Source organism: Phoca vitulina, unplaced genomic scaffold, assembly GCF_004348235.1.
Source record: "Phoca vitulina isolate PV1807 unplaced genomic scaffold, GSC_HSeal_1.0 scaffold22, whole genome shotgun sequence".
NCBI lineage: Eukaryota > Metazoa > Chordata > Mammalia > Carnivora > Phocidae > Phoca > Phoca vitulina.
In genome coordinates, this window is record NW_022589725.1 from 38,801,974 (window position 1) to 38,820,125 (window position 18,152).

At 42.0% G+C, this 18,152-nt stretch overlaps 1 protein-coding gene across 1 annotated transcript in view; it reads right to left on the reverse strand.

Annotated features, from left to right (window-relative positions):
- Nucleotides 1-1,719: 1,719 nt before the first annotated feature.
- The window catches only part of CREG2 (cellular repressor of E1A stimulated genes 2), a 33,005-nt gene continuing 16,572 nt past the window's right edge, over nucleotides 1,720-18,152 (reverse strand). Inside the window, exons 3-4 of the mRNA XM_032419747.1 lie at nucleotides 6,556-6,669; nucleotides 1,720-4,055 (exon numbers count right to left, since the gene is read on the reverse strand). Coding sequence (XP_032275638.1) covers nucleotides 3,908-4,055; nucleotides 6,556-6,669 — 262 coding nt within the window. The 3' untranslated portion in view covers nucleotides 1,720-3,907. The remainder of the gene's footprint in view (nucleotides 4,056-6,555; nucleotides 6,670-18,152) is intronic.

The window sequence follows — 18,152 nt, forward strand, 5'->3', positions numbered from 1 at the left end:
ATTTCAAAATGTTGTATAAATGGCATTGTACAGCATGTAACCCTGTGGGATTGACTTTTCACTCCGCATAAATCTCTGGAGATTCATCCAAGTTGTTGCTCATGTGAGAAATTATTTTTATTGCTGAGTAGTATTCCATGGCATGGATGTTTCACATGTTTAACCAGCCACCCATTAAAGGACATCTGGTTGTTTACAGTTCTTGAATATTATAAATAAAGCTGCTATGAACATTCATGTACAAGTTTTTGTGCGAACATAAGTTTCCATTTCTCTGGGATAAATGCCCAACAGTGCAATTGCTGAGTGGTATGGCATCTGCATGTTTAGTTTTATAGGAAACTGCCAATGGTTTTGCAGAGTGACTGTTCCATTTTACATTCCCACCAGCTCTGTTCGACTGATCCAGTTTCTTTGCATCCTTGCTAATATTTGTTGTTGTTACTTTATCTTAGCAATTTTGTTAAGTGCACAGTGGTATCTCACTGTGGTTCTAATCTGCAGTTCCCTAATGATCAATGATGTTGAGTATCTTTTCATGGACTTATGTACCATTTGTGTATCTTCTTCAGTGAAATGTTTGTATATGTCCTCCAGTTTTGAAATGGAGTTTTTAGGAAAAAAATTGTTGAGTTTTGTGAGTTCTCCATATATTCTAGATATTAGTCATTTGTCAGATATGTGCTTGCAAATATTTTCTCTCAGTCTGTAGCCTGTCTTTTCATTCTCTTAACATGGTCTTTTTCAGAGCCAAAGTTTTAAATTCTGATGAATTTATCAAGCTTTCCTTTACGGATTGTGCTTTTTGGTGTCAAAGTACTCTTGAGGCTTAGCCCTAGGTCCCTACAATTTTCTATTTTTTTAAAAAAAGTTTTATAGTTTTACATTTTATATATAGGATTATGACCCATTTTGAGTTCATTTTCATATAAGGAATGAGGTTTAGGTTGAGGTTTTTATTTGCCTGTTGATATCTCATTCTCTAACACATTTATTGAAAAGACTATCCTCCCTCCATTGAATTACTTTTGTACCTTTATATAAAACCCAATTAAGTATATTTGTGTGGTTCTATTTCTAGATTTTCTATTCTGTTCTATTGATCTCTGTGCCTTCACCAATAAAAACCATATTGTCTTGATTACTGTAGCTACATAATAAATTTTTATATTGAATAGAGTGATTTCTCCTACTGGTTTTTCTTTTACAAGACTGTTTTTAGCTATTCCAAGGCCTGTGCCTTGGAATTTTTAGAAAAACTTGAATATGTCTACAAACTTTGCTGGGATTTTGACAGAAATTGCATTAAATCTATAGATAAATCTGGGGAGAACTGACATCCTTGCTATTATGTGTCTTCCAATCCATGAACATGGTGTATCTCTTCATTTATTTAGGTCTTTGATTTCTTTCATTAGCATCTTTTGATTGTCAGCATATAGATCTCATACATGTTTTGATAAATTATACCTAAATATTTATTTTCTTTGGAGTGACTGTAAATGGTATTGTGCTTTTAATTTTGGTTTCCAGTTGGTCCGAGGGTTGTGGGTTATTGTTAAGCTGTTTAATTTTGGTTTCCACTTTGTTCATTGTTAATATTTAGAAATGTGATTACATTTTGTGTGCTGACCTTGTATCCTGAAACCTTGCTGAACCCACTAGTTCTTTGAGTTTTCTTTTTTTTTTTAAAATAGATTCTTTGGAATTTGCTATGTAGACAATCATGTCATCTGTAAACAGAGATACTTTTATTTCTTTCCAGTCATATGCATTTATTTTCTTTTCTTGTTTATTGCCATGTGCAGAATTTCCAGTACACCCTTCAACATTTTCATCAATGTAAATTTTCAGAGATTTGCTGAAACCTACTGGCTTGAATGGGGCCAGATACACTTTCAACACTCTTATCATCCAACCTGTTTAGACCTCATTTCCTATCATTTGGATAAATAATTGATAACATTCATTAGTGGTTATAAATGGCACCCACCCTGCAAAGCCCCTTGAAGCAGCAAAGAGGGCTTTAATGAGCTGAGTGGAACCTGATTATAAAAGCAAACTTAGCATACGAATATTATTCATAAGACAGAATCAAGAGGTAGTGATGCCCAAAGAATTAAGGTATGAGGTTGACTTACGGAGTATGTGGTTTATCCTTCTGGTTTTCCCCTCTTACCTCTAAACTGGGGGTAGCGATAATTTTTAACTCGGAAATACAAAATACCATCAAAGTGACCTTATTCTTATGTATTAGAAATTGTTATTGTTAGGAACTCTTTTGAGAATTGGCTTTTGACAAAAAAGAATTCTGTGCATCTTACTATGCTTTTTGTAACAGGCACTTAAAAATATTTTGACACCTCAAACTCTGTTCATGTCTTAATTTTTTAAATAAAAGTATAATCATTAATAACATTTTACTTATTTTAAAAAATGTATATTTCCTATAGTGTATTTTTATGTTATACAACATACCTAACCCACCACAGAGGGTTCATAGCCATTATAAAAAGACAGAAAACTGGGTACTACCAGATCTTTACAGACTTCAATGTCAGAGGTCTTGGATGTATACACATAGGTCCTTTGTAGGCCTTAGATGTGTACTCAGGTACAATGTCGTTTCTTGCAAAACCAGGAGCTCCTGCATATAATTTGTAGAAAATTTTAAATCTGTAGTAACAATCAAATTTCAAAGACTTTTTTTTTTTTTTTTTTTTTATAGTTAACCGTGGCAAATCAGCCTAGGCAGGTTAATCCTCACTTTACTGATTTTGCTGATTCAATGACCACCCATGCATTTCAGTGACTCTCTTGTCTTGCTCTCAAGATTGGAACTTGTCTAAGTACCACTCCATCCATTGTGTGTGGTGAGTCAGACCCTGGGACGCTGACCTAGCCTGTCTGAGCCCCAATTTTCTTGTATGTAAGTGGCAACAATGATGTGACTCTCATTGGTTGTCAGGCTGACATGAGATAATCCTGCCAAGGCCCTGGTCCAAGGCTGGGCAGGGAGTGTGCTTCCAATTACTGACTTCTTTGCTTCCTTGTACATTGTCCTTGCTTCCTTCCCTGCTCCTCTCCTCTCCCCTGTCCTCTCTACACGCCACAGAATGAGATGCTTTTTTTTTTGGATGCCACTCCTCGTGCCTAAGGGACGGGAACCCTCTGTCAGAAGCATTAGCCGTGGGGATCTGGGGAGCTTGGTGCTGAAGCTGTCCCACCCCATGAATGAGTCACCACGGCCTGCTCACACAGAATGGGGCTTCGCCCAGGACTCTGTGTTCTCAGGTGGTTTGTCAGGTTGTAGTGGGACAAAGGCTTCCTACGTGACCAGGACATTCTAGCAAATGTGACTTGATCATGCATCTGCAGTCCAGTAAGTAGCATGATGAGCACTCCACAGACAACCAGTCCTGCGTGCTCACCCCAAACACAAGACCGTGGCCACGCGATGCACGTTTAGCTCCTTTGTGCTCGCGGTGAGCTCCGAATCAAGACTGTTTTGGGCACAGCAAGCAACAAAAATACTCTCACAATACAATGCAATCACATGGCACATACTTTTTTTTTTTTTTTTTTGTTCTAAGGAATGGAACGGCAACGGTCTCAGCATGTCGCTTTGAGAACCATGAGGGTTCCCTAGTCGGCGAGACTGGGTGGAATACGATACAAACGGAGGCTATATATACGTGAGTACCTGTGTGAACTGGGGGCTTGCAAATGACCACTCTAATCTCCAGCCAGGCCCAGGGTTCCCCGGTTACCCTCTCTCGTTCTGCGGTGAGGGTGACAGGGCGGCCGTGAAGCTGGCAAGAGACAGACAGCCGCCAGGCGCCGTGTGGCAGCGTGACGGAAAGGGGTCTCGTTTCCCGCAAACCCCGAGGACTTTCTGCTGACTGCATCAGGCCTTGCGTGGGACTGCTTTGAAGTAGTCCTCCTTTTTAATGTCGGATACGCCTCCATACCATTTCTGAAGCCAGATATGTTCTATCCTCATCTTCATAAAGAACCACTCATACTGACGAGGCCACTTCCTCATCACGGGGTGTCTGCAGAAATAAAGGAGAGGTCACGAGAGAGCTGCTCCCATCAGCAGGTGGGCCCTCCCGGGGCCCCGGGCCCGCCTCCGTGGCATCGGCCAGGTCATCGGGCCTCCAGAGCCCAGGCCTCGTCTGGGCCGAGGCCAGAGGCGGAAGCCAGGGAGCCAGGGCTGGGGTCCGGGACAGCCTCGGGAAGGCAGGGAGCGGCCACCTCCACAGAGGGGCAAACCTGCCTTGTCCTAGGCGCCTTGGTTCGAGTCCCAGGTCAGCGGCGGATGAGCAAGAGGCTCCGTGGGCCATCTGCCCTCTCAAACCCTGGCCTCCTAACCCGTCATGGGGGACAACGGTGGCGGTGCTTGGATCATGGGGCTGCGTGGGGAGCAAACAACTCTGCACACAGGAAGCACGTGCACAGAGCAAGTGTTCAGTGAACGCCGGTTGCTGATGGCAGGAAACATCAAGAAAGGCTTTCTACATCTTCGGATGAAAATTCAAAAGAATTGTGAGCCCATGAAATAAATCTGCTGGTGGGAAGACTGGCACCGCTGCCGCAGGCTGAGAGATGTGGGACCACGGGGAGAGTCAGCCAGAATGCACCGGGCTCGTCACACTCCGCCTTCTACTTACCGACTTGCTTTCTCCCTCACGTGAAACCCTAGACATATGCGTCTTCTTAAGGGCAGGTGCTTGGCTCACTTCTTGTAAAGTTCAGAAACATAAAAAACTAGATTCTTACCTAAACATGTCAAAGACAAAAGTCAAAGGCCAAGTGCGGACTGGGAAGGCTATTTGCAACAATGTAGATGCAATAATAGGCCGATGACCTTTTAAAACAGACAATTTGTTTTGAAATAACTGTAAAAGCCCAGAGAAGTTGGAAGTACAGGGTTTTGTTTTGGTTTTTTTGGGGGGGGAGGGACACTATTTTTTTCCCTAAACCATTTGAAATGAAGTTGCTGATCTGATGCCCCAACACTCCACATACGCGTAAAGCCAAGATAATAAAAGGATTGTTGCTATTTTAAGCAAACACAGTTTGTACTTGGAACCGGAACACATTTTGGTACCTGCAGGTGTGGCTCAGATGTAATAAATCCTAATCCAGGGGGCACCGGCTTTGCATCCAGACAGTGAGGGGCAGGTGGAGGGAACTCGAGGAGACTCACAGTGGGGGGCTTAGAAGAAGGTAAAGATGAGGTTAGCGGAGGCGGGGGGGGGGGGCTTGTAAAGGGGCCCACGAAACATAGTGGTGAAAAATTTGGCAACACAGCACCTGCCATGTTTCCTGCAGAAAGACACAATGGTCTACCTAAGATTCTGGCCTCTTCTCACTGCCTATTATAACACGAAAGAGGAGTGTTTAGAAGTAAAGAGGACAGCGGGGTTCAAAAATATGTCATGGGCACACACACACACACACACAAAACCAATGTTCTGTTCTCAACCTATGTTCTGAAAACCCTGCATTCATGTTGATGTATCCAATTGCGATCCAATTCGAGTTCATTCCCATTTTCTCTGTGCACGTGAAACCCTTTTCCACAGCAGTGGGAAACCAGGCTTCCCCTCTCCTTTCTATGCTTACTTATTTGATGGTTCCCCTGTATGGAAAAATCGTCCCTTCTCCGAGGGGGTGTGGTGCGCTCCCAATTTACCACCTGCTGTCGTGTTAGTCTTCCACGTACTTAGACAAAGAGTTAATCTGCCTGTTTTCATCACCTGCACCCCGGGGAGGATACCTGCCGCTCCTTGGCCCAGTTCTGACCTTGCACTCCAGGCGGCCCCCTGCGTGGACGCGTCCCTCACTCCAGCCCCCCTGGGAGACCACCCCTCCCTGCACACACCCTCCTCACACCTTTCACAAGCTCTTGACCTCCCGCCGCCTCTCACAGGGCTGCCCTCTTGCTCACTTTGACAGCCGTGATTCTTAAACTTCAGCATGCATGCTCATTTCCTGGGACAGGCTTTTAACATTTCGAGTGAGTCTTCTCTCCCGAGAATCTGATTCAGTAAGCAGGCCGGGGCGGGAGGGCGGGGGCAGAAAGCCCGTGGCCGCCAGCATCCTCAGTGGGTCAGACGTAGGCAGCAGAGGACCACCCTGAGCAAGGCGCTCTTTCACTTCTGCACTGTGCTCTGCTTAGAGTGGACGTTTGAAAATGTTTGTTGTGTTGCCTTCTCTGCAAAGTCCAGTTATTTCCATTTCAAGGCAGGCTGTTGTGGATGGCGGCAAGTGCTCAGGGAAGAGTGCCTGGGATCCCTCAATGCAGGATGCTCTCCAAAGGCAGCGGGGGGTTGGGGGGGCACCGCAAGACCACCTGCAAGGCCTCTGCTGCCCCCTCCCCCGCGGAGCCACCACGACAGCCAGCGTGAGGTTGGCAGCCCTGCCCCCCACCCAGGGCAGCTCAGACCATTACTATCATTGCTTCAGGGGCATCAAAGGGCACAGTCCTCACCTCTGCTTTTTTTACGGTGTATTTCTGGGCAAACCGACTTTAAAGCATATACAAACCTTGAAAACATGGCTTGCTTGGCAAATTCTACTTCTTCTGGAGACACGGCGATCATCTGGCCGGTGAGCGTCAGGCGGGCACATCGGGGGTCTTCCGGGTCGACGATATTTTTTCTGCATACAAAGAACGTTTTTCACATGTTAAAAGGATGTTAGAACGTCGGCCTGAAACACCAAGGATTTTATTAAAAATGAAAAATAGTCACGTGGCTGGTTATATCATTCAAGTTTTTACATTGTGTGTAATTCCTTTAACACACTTTGGTGTGGGCCATGTGGGGGGTGTGCTTGGGGGAGTTACATACCGGTCTGCACCCACGGGGCAGCAAACACCCGGAGTTCCCTCGTCAACGGGGCCGGTGCTAGCCTGGCCTCTGCAGGATGGCGGCCGGGAGCCACTGTCCAGAATCATGCTGCTGCTCTGCACACCTCTAGGGGGCGCCACTCGCTTAAAGACAATATGAGCAGTGCTCCTGAGGTCATGCAGTGCATCTGCCTGGATCCAGCGGTGACCAAGGTGAAGGGTTTCAGATATGTGGAGGCTCCTCGCTCAGCATAAGGGACATTGGAAATCATGAGAATTAGTGTGACTACATGTGTGACTGCTTGCTCGAAGTGTTCCCGTGGTGGCAGAATGCTTCTAAGACTTGCTTTCATTGAAAGAGTCACCTGGCAGTGAGGGTATATTTTGTATTCTGGATATCACTCTTTCTCTGGATAAATAGAATTCCTTTTTTTTTTTTTTTGGCTGGGTACAGTATACTTTATTGATCGTACATGACAAGGTAGGGCTCCTCTGGATAAATAGAATTCTAGTAGAATATATTATGATATGGTATGACATGATCTAATATAATTCTCTTAATTAAAAATTCTCCTCATTAGGGTTGCCAGGTAAAATATTGCATGACACATAGTTATGTGGGAAAAATACTTGTTTATCTGAAATTTAATTTTTTACAGCTTTACTGATATATATTTACATATATATTTACTGTAATATATATATATTTTCATTAACTTCACCCTTTAAAGTGCACCATTGAGGGTTGTTAGGATATTCAGAGTTGTGCAACCATCACCATAATCGAATTTTATTTTATTTTATTTTTTAAATTTTTTTATTGTTATGTTAATCCCCATACATTACATCATTAGTTTTAGATGTAGTGTTCCATGAGTCATTGTTTGTGCATAACACCCAGTGCTCCATGCAGACCGTGCCCTCTTTAATACCCATCACCAGGCTAACCCATCCTCCCACCCCCCTCCCCTCTAGAACCCTCAGTTTGTTTTTCAGAGTCCATAGTCTCTCATGGTTCATCTCCCCCTGGTTTTTCCGCCCTTCATTCTTCCCCTCCTGCTATCTTCTTCTTTTTTTTTTCTTAACATATATTGCATTATTTGTTTCAGAGGTACAGATTTGAGATTCAACAGTCTTGCACAATTCACAGCGCTTACCAGAGCACATACCCTCCCCAGTGTCCATCACCCAGTCACCCCATCCCTCCCACCCCACCCCCCACTCCAGCAACCCTCAATTTGTTTCCTGAGATTAAGAATTCCTCATATCAGTGAGGTCATATGATACATGTCTTTCTCTGTTTGACTTATTTCGCTCAGCATAATACCCTCCAGTTCCATCCACGTCGTTGCAAATGGCAAGATCTCATTCCTTTTGATGGCTGCATAATATTCCATTGTATATATATACCACTTCTTCTTTATCCATTCATCTGTCGATGGACATCTTGGCTCTTTCCACAGTTTGGCTATTGTGGACGTTGCTGCTATAAACATCGGGGTGCACGTACCCTTTCTGATCCCTACTTTTCTATCTTTGGGGTAAATACCCAGAAGTGCAATTGCTGGATAGTATGGTAGCTCTATTTTCAACATTTTGAGGAACCTCCATACTGTTTTCCAGAGTGGCTGCACCAGCTTGCATTCCCACCAACAGTGTAGGAGGGTTCCCCTTTCTCCGCATCCCCGCCAACATCTGTCATTTCCCGACTTGTTAATTTTAGCCATTCTGACTGGTGTGAGGTGGTATCTCATTGAGGTTTTGATTTGGATTTCCCTGATGCCAAGCGATGTTGAGCACTTTTTCATGTGTCTGTTGGCCATTTGGATGTCTTCTTTGGGAAAATGTCTGTTCATGTCTTCTGCCCATTTCTTGATTGGATTCTTTGTTCTTTGGGTGTTGAGTTTGATAAGTTCTTTATAGATTTTGGATACTAGTCCTTTATCTGATATGTCATTTGCAAATATCTTCTCCCATTCTGTCGGTTGTCTTTTGGTTTTGTGGACTGTTTCTTTTGCTGTGCAAAAGCTTTTTATCTTGATGAAGTCCCAATAGTTCATTTTTGCCCTTGCTTCCCTTGCCTTTGGCGATGTTTCTAGGAAGAAGTTGCTGCACCTGACGTCGAAGAGGTTGCTGCCTGTGTTCTCCTCTAGGATTTTGATGGACTCCTGTCTCACATTGAGGTCTTTCAACCATTTTGAGTCTATTTTTGTGTGTGGTGTAAGGAAATGGTCCAGTTTCATTCTTCTGCATGTGGCTATCCAGTTTTCCCAACACCATTTGTTGAAGAGACTGTCTTTTTTCCATTGGACATTCTTTCCTGCTTTGTCGAAGATTAGTTGACCATAGAGTTGAGGGTCCATTCCTGGGCTCTCTATTCTGTTCCATTGATCTATGTGTCTGTTTTTGCACCAGTACCATACTGTCTTGATGACGACAGCTTTGTAATAGAGCTGGAAGTCCGGAATTGTGATGCCGCCAGCTTTGCTTTTCTTTTTCAACATTCCTCTGGCTATGCGGGGTCTTTTCTGGTTCCATACAAATTTTAGGATGATTTGTTCCATTTCTTTGAAAAAAGTGGATGGTATTTTGATGGGGATTGCATTGAATGTGTAGATTGCTCTAGGTAGCATTGACATCTTCACAATATTTGTTCTTCCAATCCATGAGCATGGAACATTTTTCCATTTCTTTGTGTCTTCCTCAATTTCTTTCATGAGTATTTTATAGTTTTCTGAGTACAGATCCTTTGCCTCTTTGGTTAGATTTATTCCTAGGTATCTTATGGTTTTGCAATTGTAAATGGGATCTACTCCTTAATTTCTCTTTCTTCTGTCTTGTTGGTGTATAGGAATGCCACTGACTTCTGTGCATTGATTTTATATCCTGCCACTTGACTGAATTCCTGTATGAGTTCTAGCAGTTTTGGGGTGGAGTCTTTGGGGTTTTCCACATAAAGTATCATATCATCTGCAAAGAGTAAGAGTTTGACTTCTTCTTTGCCGATTTGGATGCCTTTGATTTCGTTTTGATGTCTGATTGCTGTGGCTAGGACTTCTAATACTATGTTGAATAGCAATGGTGATAGTGGACCTCCCTGCCGCATTCCTGACCTTAGGAGGAAAGCTCTCAGTTTTTCCCCATTGAGAATGATATTCGCTGTAGGTTTTTCATAGATGGCTTTTATGATATTGAGGTATGTACCCTCTATGCCTATACTCTGAAGAGTTTTGATCAAGAAAGGATGCTGTACTTTGTCAAATGCTTTTTGTGCATCTATTGAGAGGATCATATGGTTCTTGTTCTTTCTTTTGTTAATGTATTGTATCACGTTGATTGATTTGCGGATGTTGAACCAACCTTGCAGCCCAGGGATAAATCCCACTTGGTCGTGGTGAATAATCCTTTTAATGTACTGTTGGATCCTATTGGCTAGTATTTTGGTGAGAATTTTTGCATCCATGTTCATCAGGGATATTGGTCTGTAATTCTCCTTTTTGATGGGGTCTTTGTCTGGTTTTGGGATCAAGGTAATGCTGGCCTCATAAAATGAGTTTGGAAGTTTTCCTTCCATTTCTATTTTTTGGAACATTTTCAGAAGAATAGGTATTAATTCTTCTTTAAATGTTTGGTAGAATTCCCCTGGGAAGCCATCTGGCCCTGGGCTTTTGTTTTTTGGGAGATTTTTGATGACTGCTTCAATTTCCTTAGTGGTTATAGGTCTGTTCAGGTTTTCTATTTCTTCCTGGTTCAGTTTTGGTAGTTGATACATCTCTAGGAATGCATCCATTTCTTCCAGGTTATCTAATTTGCTGGCATAGAGTTGCTCATAATATATTCTTATAATTGTTTGTATTTCTTTGGTGTTGGTTGTGATCTCTCCTCTTTCATTCATGATTATGTTGATTTGGGTCCTTTCTCTTTTCTTTTTGATAAGTCTGGCCAAGGGTTTATCAATCTTGTTAATTCTTTCAAAGAACCAGCTCCTAGTTTCGTTGATCTGTTCTACTGTTCTTTTAGTTTCTATTTCATTGATTTCTGCTCTGATCTTTATTATTTCTCTTCTCCTGCTGGGTTTAGGCTTTATTTGCTGTTCTTTCTCCAGCTCCTTTAGGTGTAGAGTTAGGTTGTGTATTTGAGACCTTTCTTGTTTCTTGAGAAAGGCTTTTATTGCTATATACTTTCCTCTTAGGACTGCCTTTGCTGCATCCCAAAGATTTTGAACAGTTGTGTTTTCATTTTCATTGGTTTCCATGAATTTTTTAAATTCTTCTTTAATTTCCTGGTTGACCCATTCATTCTTTAGTAGGATGCTCTTTAGCCTCCATGTATTTGAGTTCTTTCCAACTTTCTTCTTGTGATTGAGTTCTAGTTTCAAAGCATTGTGGTCTGAAAATAGGCAGGGAATGATCCCAATCTTTTGGTACCAGTTAAGACCTGATTTATGACCTAGGATGTGATCGATTGTGGAGAATGTTCCATGTGCACTAGAGAAGAATGTGTATTCCGTTGCTTTGGGATGGAATGTTCTGAATATGTCTGTGAAGTCCATTTGGTCCAGTGTGTCACTTAAAGCCTTTATTTCCTTGTTGATCTTTTGCTTAGACGATCTGTCCATTTCAGTGAGGGGGGTGTTAAAGTCCCCCACTATTATTGTATTGTTGTCGATGTGTTTCTTTGCTTTTGTTATTAATTGCCTTATATAATTGGCTGCTCCCATGTTAGGGGCATAGATATTTACAATTGTTAGATCTTCTTGTTGGATAGACCCTTTAAGTAGGATATAATGTCCTTCCTCATCTCTTATTACAGTCTTTGGTTTAAAATCTAATTTGTCTGATATAAGGATTGCCACCCCAGCTTTCTTTTGGTGTCCATTAGCATGGTAAATGGTTTTCCACCCCCTCACTTTCAATCTGGAGGTGTCTTTGGGTCTAAAATGAGTCTCTTGCAGACAGCATATCGATGGGTCTTGTTTTTTAATCCAATCTAATAGCCTGTGTCTTTTGATTGGGGCATTTAGCCCATTTACATTCAGGGTAACTACTGAAAGATATGAATTTAGTGCCATTGTATTGCCTGTAAGGTGACTGTTACTGTATATTGTCTGTGTTCCTTTCTGGTCTATGTTGCTTTTAGGCTCTCTCTTTGCTTAGAGGACCCCTTTCAAGATTTCTTGTAGGGCTGGTTTCGTGTTTGCAAATTCCTTTAGTTTTTGTTTGTCCTGGAAGTTTTTTATCTCTCTTTCTATTTTCAATGACAGCCTAGCTGGATATAGTATTCTTGGCTGCATATTTTTCTCATTTAGTGCTCTGAATATATCATGCCAGTCCTTTCTGGCCTGTCAGGTCTCTGTGGATAGGTCTGTTGCCAATCTAATGTTTCTACCATTGTAGGTTACATATCTCTTCTCCCGAGCTGCTTTCAGGATTTTCTCTTTATCTCTGAGACTCATAAGTTTTACTATTAGATGTCAGGGTGTTGACCTATTTTTATTGATTTTGAGAGGGGTTCTCTGTGCCTCCTGGATTTTGATGCCTGTTTCCTTCCCCAAATTAGGGAAGTTGTCTGCTATAATTTGCTCCATTATACCTTCTGCCCCTCTCTCTCTTTCTTCTTCTTCTGGGATCCCAATTATTCTAATGTTGTTTCGTCTTGTGGTATCACTTATCTCTTGAATTCTGCCCTCGTGATCCAGTAGTTGTTTATCTCTCTTTTTCTCAGCTTCTTTACCATAATCGAATTTTAGAACATTTTCATCACCCCCCAAAAAACCCCAGCGCCCATTAGCAATTATTCGTCATTCCTGACCCCACACCCCATCCCGAGCAACTGCTGGTCTTCTCCCGCCTCTACAGCTGTGCCTGTTTTGCCGAGACAGATGGAATTGTGCCGTTTGTGGTCTCTTGCGACTATCTTCTCTTACTTAGCATAGTGACTTCGAGGTTCATCCATGCTGGAGCCTGAATTAGTATTCATTTTTTCATGGCTGAATATTATTGCATTGTATGGGTAGACCACATTGTTTACCCATTCATCATTCGATGGACATCTGGGTTGTTCCCGCTTTAGGGCCATTACCAGTAATGCCGCCACGCACATGTGTGCATGTGTTTTTGTGTGGACATGTTCAGCGGTGGAACGGTGAGAAAGGGAATCCCCAGCTCCCATGGCAATGCGACGTATAACTTTGTGAGGAACAGCCGAACTGTCTTCCAAAGCAGTTGCACTGTTTTACCTTCCCACCAGCAGTGTGGGAGGCCAGTTCCTCAGCATCCCCACCAACACTTGTTTTAGTCTGTCCTTTTCATGCTAGCCAGCTGAGTGAATATGAAGCGGTATCTCGCTGTGGTTTTTATTTGCGTTTCCCTGATGGCTAATGATATTGGCCATCTTTTCATATGCTTGTTGGCCATGTGTATGTCTTTGGAGAAATGTCTGTTCAAATCCTATGCCTGTTTTAATTCGGACTTGATGAAAAATTTTTAAAAAAATTTTCATCAAGTCTGAATTACCTATTTTGCTTTTGTTTCCATTTGTGATTTTTTTTTAAAGCTCCCAGCAACCTAGGGCAAAGGATATTTATCAAAATCCTATACCTATGTTATATCTCATGGAACAAGATGAGCATGTCCATATTACTGGATATTGTGGTTTTTGTAGTAAGACAAGAAATAGAAATATGTATAAAGATTGGGAAATAATAAACAAAGTTATAGTTATTTGCAAATGATATGACTGTATACAAAGGAAAATGCAAGAGAATCCACACTCGGAACATTAATATTGAGGAAAAGCTCAGCAAGATTGTTGAATTCAAGAACAATGATTATAAAACAATTGCATTGCTACTTATAAGCAAAAAACTATTTTTAACTATTAGAAAATATGGAAGAAAGGGACACCTGGGTACCTCAGTCGGTTAAGCGTCTGCCCTTGGCTCAGGTCATGATCCCAGGGCCCTGGGATGGAGTCCGAGTCAGGCTCCTTGCTCAGCAGGGAGCTGCTTTTCCCTCCGCCCCTCCCCCTGCTTGTGCTCTCTCTCTCTCTCTGACAAATAAATAAATAAAATCTTTTTTAAAAAAGTATATAAGATGGTAACAAAACCTATAAAATACCTAGAGATAAATTCAACAAAAATTGTGTAATATCTTGGTGGAAAAAATTATGACTTTATTGAAATACATAAATGGCCTAAAGAGAGAGTTATCCCATATACATGAATGGGAAAACCCAATTTAATGGAGATGTCAATTCTCCCAGAATTAATCTTTATAGATGATGTAATTTCAATTCAAATTCTTTTTTTTTAAAGATTTTATTTATTTGTCAGAGAGAGAGAGAGCAGCAGGCAGAGGGAGAAGCAGGCTCCCCACTGAGCAGGGAGCCCGATGTGGGACTTGATCCCAGGACTCTGGGATCATGACCTGAGCCAAAGGCAGCCACTTAACGACTGAGCCACCCAGGCGTCCCTACTCTCATTCTTTTTTTTTTTTTAAGATTTTATTTATTTATTTCAGACAGAGAGAGAAAGAAGTGGGGGTGAGGAGGGGCAGAGAGAGAAGCAGACTCCTGGCTGAGCAGGGAGCCTGATGTGGGGCCCGATCCCAGGACCCTGGGGTCATGATGTGAGCCGAAGGCAGTCGCTCAACCGACTGAGCCACCAGGCGCCCCCTACTCTCATTCTTGATTGATAGTTTGGCTGGGTAGTAAATGCTATGTTTGCAATAATTTTCGCCAAATAATGTTGAAGGCATTGCTCCATTCCAGTGTTGCTATTAAACAGCCCAATGTGATCCCCTTTCTTGCTCTTTTGTATGTGATCTTCCCCTCGCTCTTTTGAAAGCTTTCATAAACTAACCTTTACCTATGAGTTCCTGAAATATAATGATGATGTACCTCGATACAGACTTTAAAAATAAAATCCACTGTTCTGGGTACTTGGTGGATAGTTTTAAATCTGGAGACGTAGGTCCTTTGGTTCTGTGGAATTTTTCTCCAATTATATCTGATAACTTTTTTCTTTTATTTTCTCAATTCACCTTTTCTGGAATTCTTTTATTTTGACTGTTGGACCTTTTGGATTAGTCCTTTAATTTTCTTATTGTTCAGCTCATACGTTTCATCTATTTCTTTTTATTCTACTTTTTGGGAGATTACCTCAAATCTACCTTCTAATGCTTCAGTTGAGTTTTTTATTTCTGCTATCATAGTTCATCTTTAAGAACTCTTCTTTTTGTCCTCACTGAGCGTTTTTATTTTAAAGCCCATTCTTCTGCAATATATTGTCTTCTTTCCTGAAAAATTGCTTCCTTCTCTTTGTATTAATTTTCCCTAGTTCTTTTTATCTGTTCATTTCGTGTGGTAGAGATTTTCCTCAAATGCTTTCCTTGGCTGTTTATTCATATTTAAAATGTGGTATCCCAGAGCCACTTAGAAATTCTGACTGCATAGGTATGGCTTTCTGACTAGTGGACTTTAAGGTGATCAGCTTTGATGGTTTTGTTGAGGGACCCTTAACTATTCAGTATCTGTGTTTTGTTTTCTCTTGGACTGTTCAGTATCCCTGGGGAAATCCTGAAAGGATTCTTAGACAAAGCCTTGTTAAAGATGAGCTCAGTCCATAATTCACAGGAAGAAGCAAGAGCCAGTAGAAACAGAAATATTAGAAATAGACACCCAAGATACACTTCAATGATTATAAGATAAGGATATCTAAAATGAATAAGATCTCCCAATCTTTAAGTGAAAGATTAAAATGTAGCTCTTTGGAGGTCTGATTTTATATAGGGACTTTATTTCTAACTCTTCATCTGACCTAGCCCAAGCTATTGTTTCTTCTTTCTAGTTGTATTAAAACCTAAGCCTCTGGGCGCCTGGGTGGCTCAGTCCGTTAAGTGTCCGCCTTTGGCTCAGGTCCTGCTCCCAGGGTCCTAGGATTGAGTCCCGCATCAGGCTTCCTCTCAGGGGGAGTCTGCTTCTCCCTCTCTCCCTGCTCTCTCTCTCTCAAATAAATTTTAAAAAAATCTTTTAAGAAACCCAAAAAACCTAAGCCTCTATTTTTCTCAGACTGGTAAACCCCACTAGAGAAGTTCTGGTTCTGGTTTTTTGTTTCATCTTAATTTTTGACCCCTGGGGATGTCTTTTTGTTTCTTATGAGTGTGCATTTTAAAAAAGGTTTTTCTTCCTACTATTTTTTTAGATTGATGAAGTCTGTAGTTGTATTTCTTTTTTTAAGATAAAAACACTATCAGTTTCCATATAGAAGATTTGGAGACTATAAAAATATATGTTAGAAAATAAAAATAAGTGTGTTTTAAAATAAACTTGGGATTATATCATACATAGAGCTTTTATCTTATTTTTTCCACCTAAAAATTAAATTGTGAACATTTTATTTGGAGAAGTACATGCTGTGAGGTCTATATACTCACAGAATTCTCAAACATTTTTCTACCATTTCTGTCCACTGAGCATAGAGAAGGGGCTGGAAAACTGCAGCTCTGATGTTGAGTGATGTCACGCTGTATTGTGGGGCTGTGCAGAGTAGCTGAATCACAGGAAGTGCACGGTGTCCGCTCTCAGTGCCGCCACTGACCTTGTGAGCTGCAGCCCCATGGACGGAGCCTCAGTTTCCTCTTCTGTAAAGTGAGGACATTAATTTCTTGCCCGCTTTCTTCACAGAGTTCAAAGGTGCGTAAAAGCACGAGGAGCATCATAAGGAAGTAATGAATGGTGTTCTCATATAAACGTTAATGTGGGCAGGTTAAAGATAGAGCTCTTTGAGGCAGACTGAATCATTTCCCTTCCCCATCAGTCTATAGCCTCGAAAGATTTTCTGGCACCATATTTCATTATCGAAGGCTAAATGAGAAAATGGACTGTTCTCCACCACATCAAAGGAGAGAAGGAAGCGGGAGACAGCTTGCATTTCCCTTTGGCTTAAGGCCAGGTACAGTCAGAAACAAGAGAGAGAAAGGACTCTCTCCTTGTCTGTCTTGTACCGTCTGTAGGGCTGAGCATTCTGATATGTGGTAAATGCAGGAGGACGTGAAAGGCATATAGTGAGGTGCTTAAGAGCATGGGCTCCTGGGGCACCTGGCTGGCTCAGTTGGTGGAGCGTGTGACTCTTGATCTCAGGGTTGTGGGTTCGAGCCCCACGTGAGGGATAGAGATTACTTTAAGTAAGATCTTTAAAAAACAAAAAAGCGTGGGCTCCTAATCAGCCTCCTAAACTTGAATCCTGTCTGTGACTCAACCTCTTTATGCCTCAGTTTCCTCACATGTAAGAAACAGACATGAAGAGTCCTTGCCTCATAGTGGTGTTGTGAGGTGTCGGTGTGGGCAGACAGGGAGACTTGTTGGTCCTGTGATGAGGGGGGTTCCCCAGGATAACATTCTTGACTCTCTCCACTACTCAGACTTCAATTAATTGGCGAATCTGAAAGAAGATACTGGACATCTCCCTACAGGAAGTAACCATTCTATTCTACTTATCTCTGCCGTAAACTGGAAAGACCCCCCACAGCTCAGGGAGGTCTAAAGTGAAGCGCAGCAGACTTTGTAAATCTGTCAATTCGGGAGTTTCCTTGCCCACATTCTCCACGTTGGCTTGATCAGTGTTAAAGGTGAGACTTTGCTTTACTCTTTTATTTCTCAATTGGTTTAGACCAGGCAAATGATTGTCACCTATTTCTGTTTGGCGTGACAGAGAAGAATGGATTTTACATTGTTAGAGGATTGAGAAAAATCAAAAGAGTACTATTTTAGGACACGTGAAATCTATATGAAATTTGGATTTCAGTCTACTTGAAAAAAGTTGTTTTGGAGGACAGTCACATTCATTTGCCCGTGGCTGTTTTCACACCCCAACGGCAGAGTTCAGGAGTCATGACAGAAACTGTACGGTCTACCACACCTACAAAATTTGCCATCCTCCCCCGACAGAAAACATTTTCCGACCCCTGGTTCAGATTGTGAGACTGTTCATCGGGTCCCCTGGAACGCCTCCATGAGGATTAAATGCATGAATTCACATAACGTAATGAGAACAGTGCCTGGCGTGTGCCTGCCCTCAGAGAGTGTTGCTGTTGCTTCTCAACTGTCTTGGGGGCTGAAAGGATGGAGTGGCTGGAAAGTTCTGGAATTGTACAGCCTCGATTGGTAGCGGTATTGATCATGAAATATCAAGAAGATTGCTACGGACTGAACTGTGTGCCCTTCAAATTCCAATGGTGAGGCACAAACTCCCAGTGGGACTGTATTTGAAAACAGGGTCTTAAGAGAAGTAATT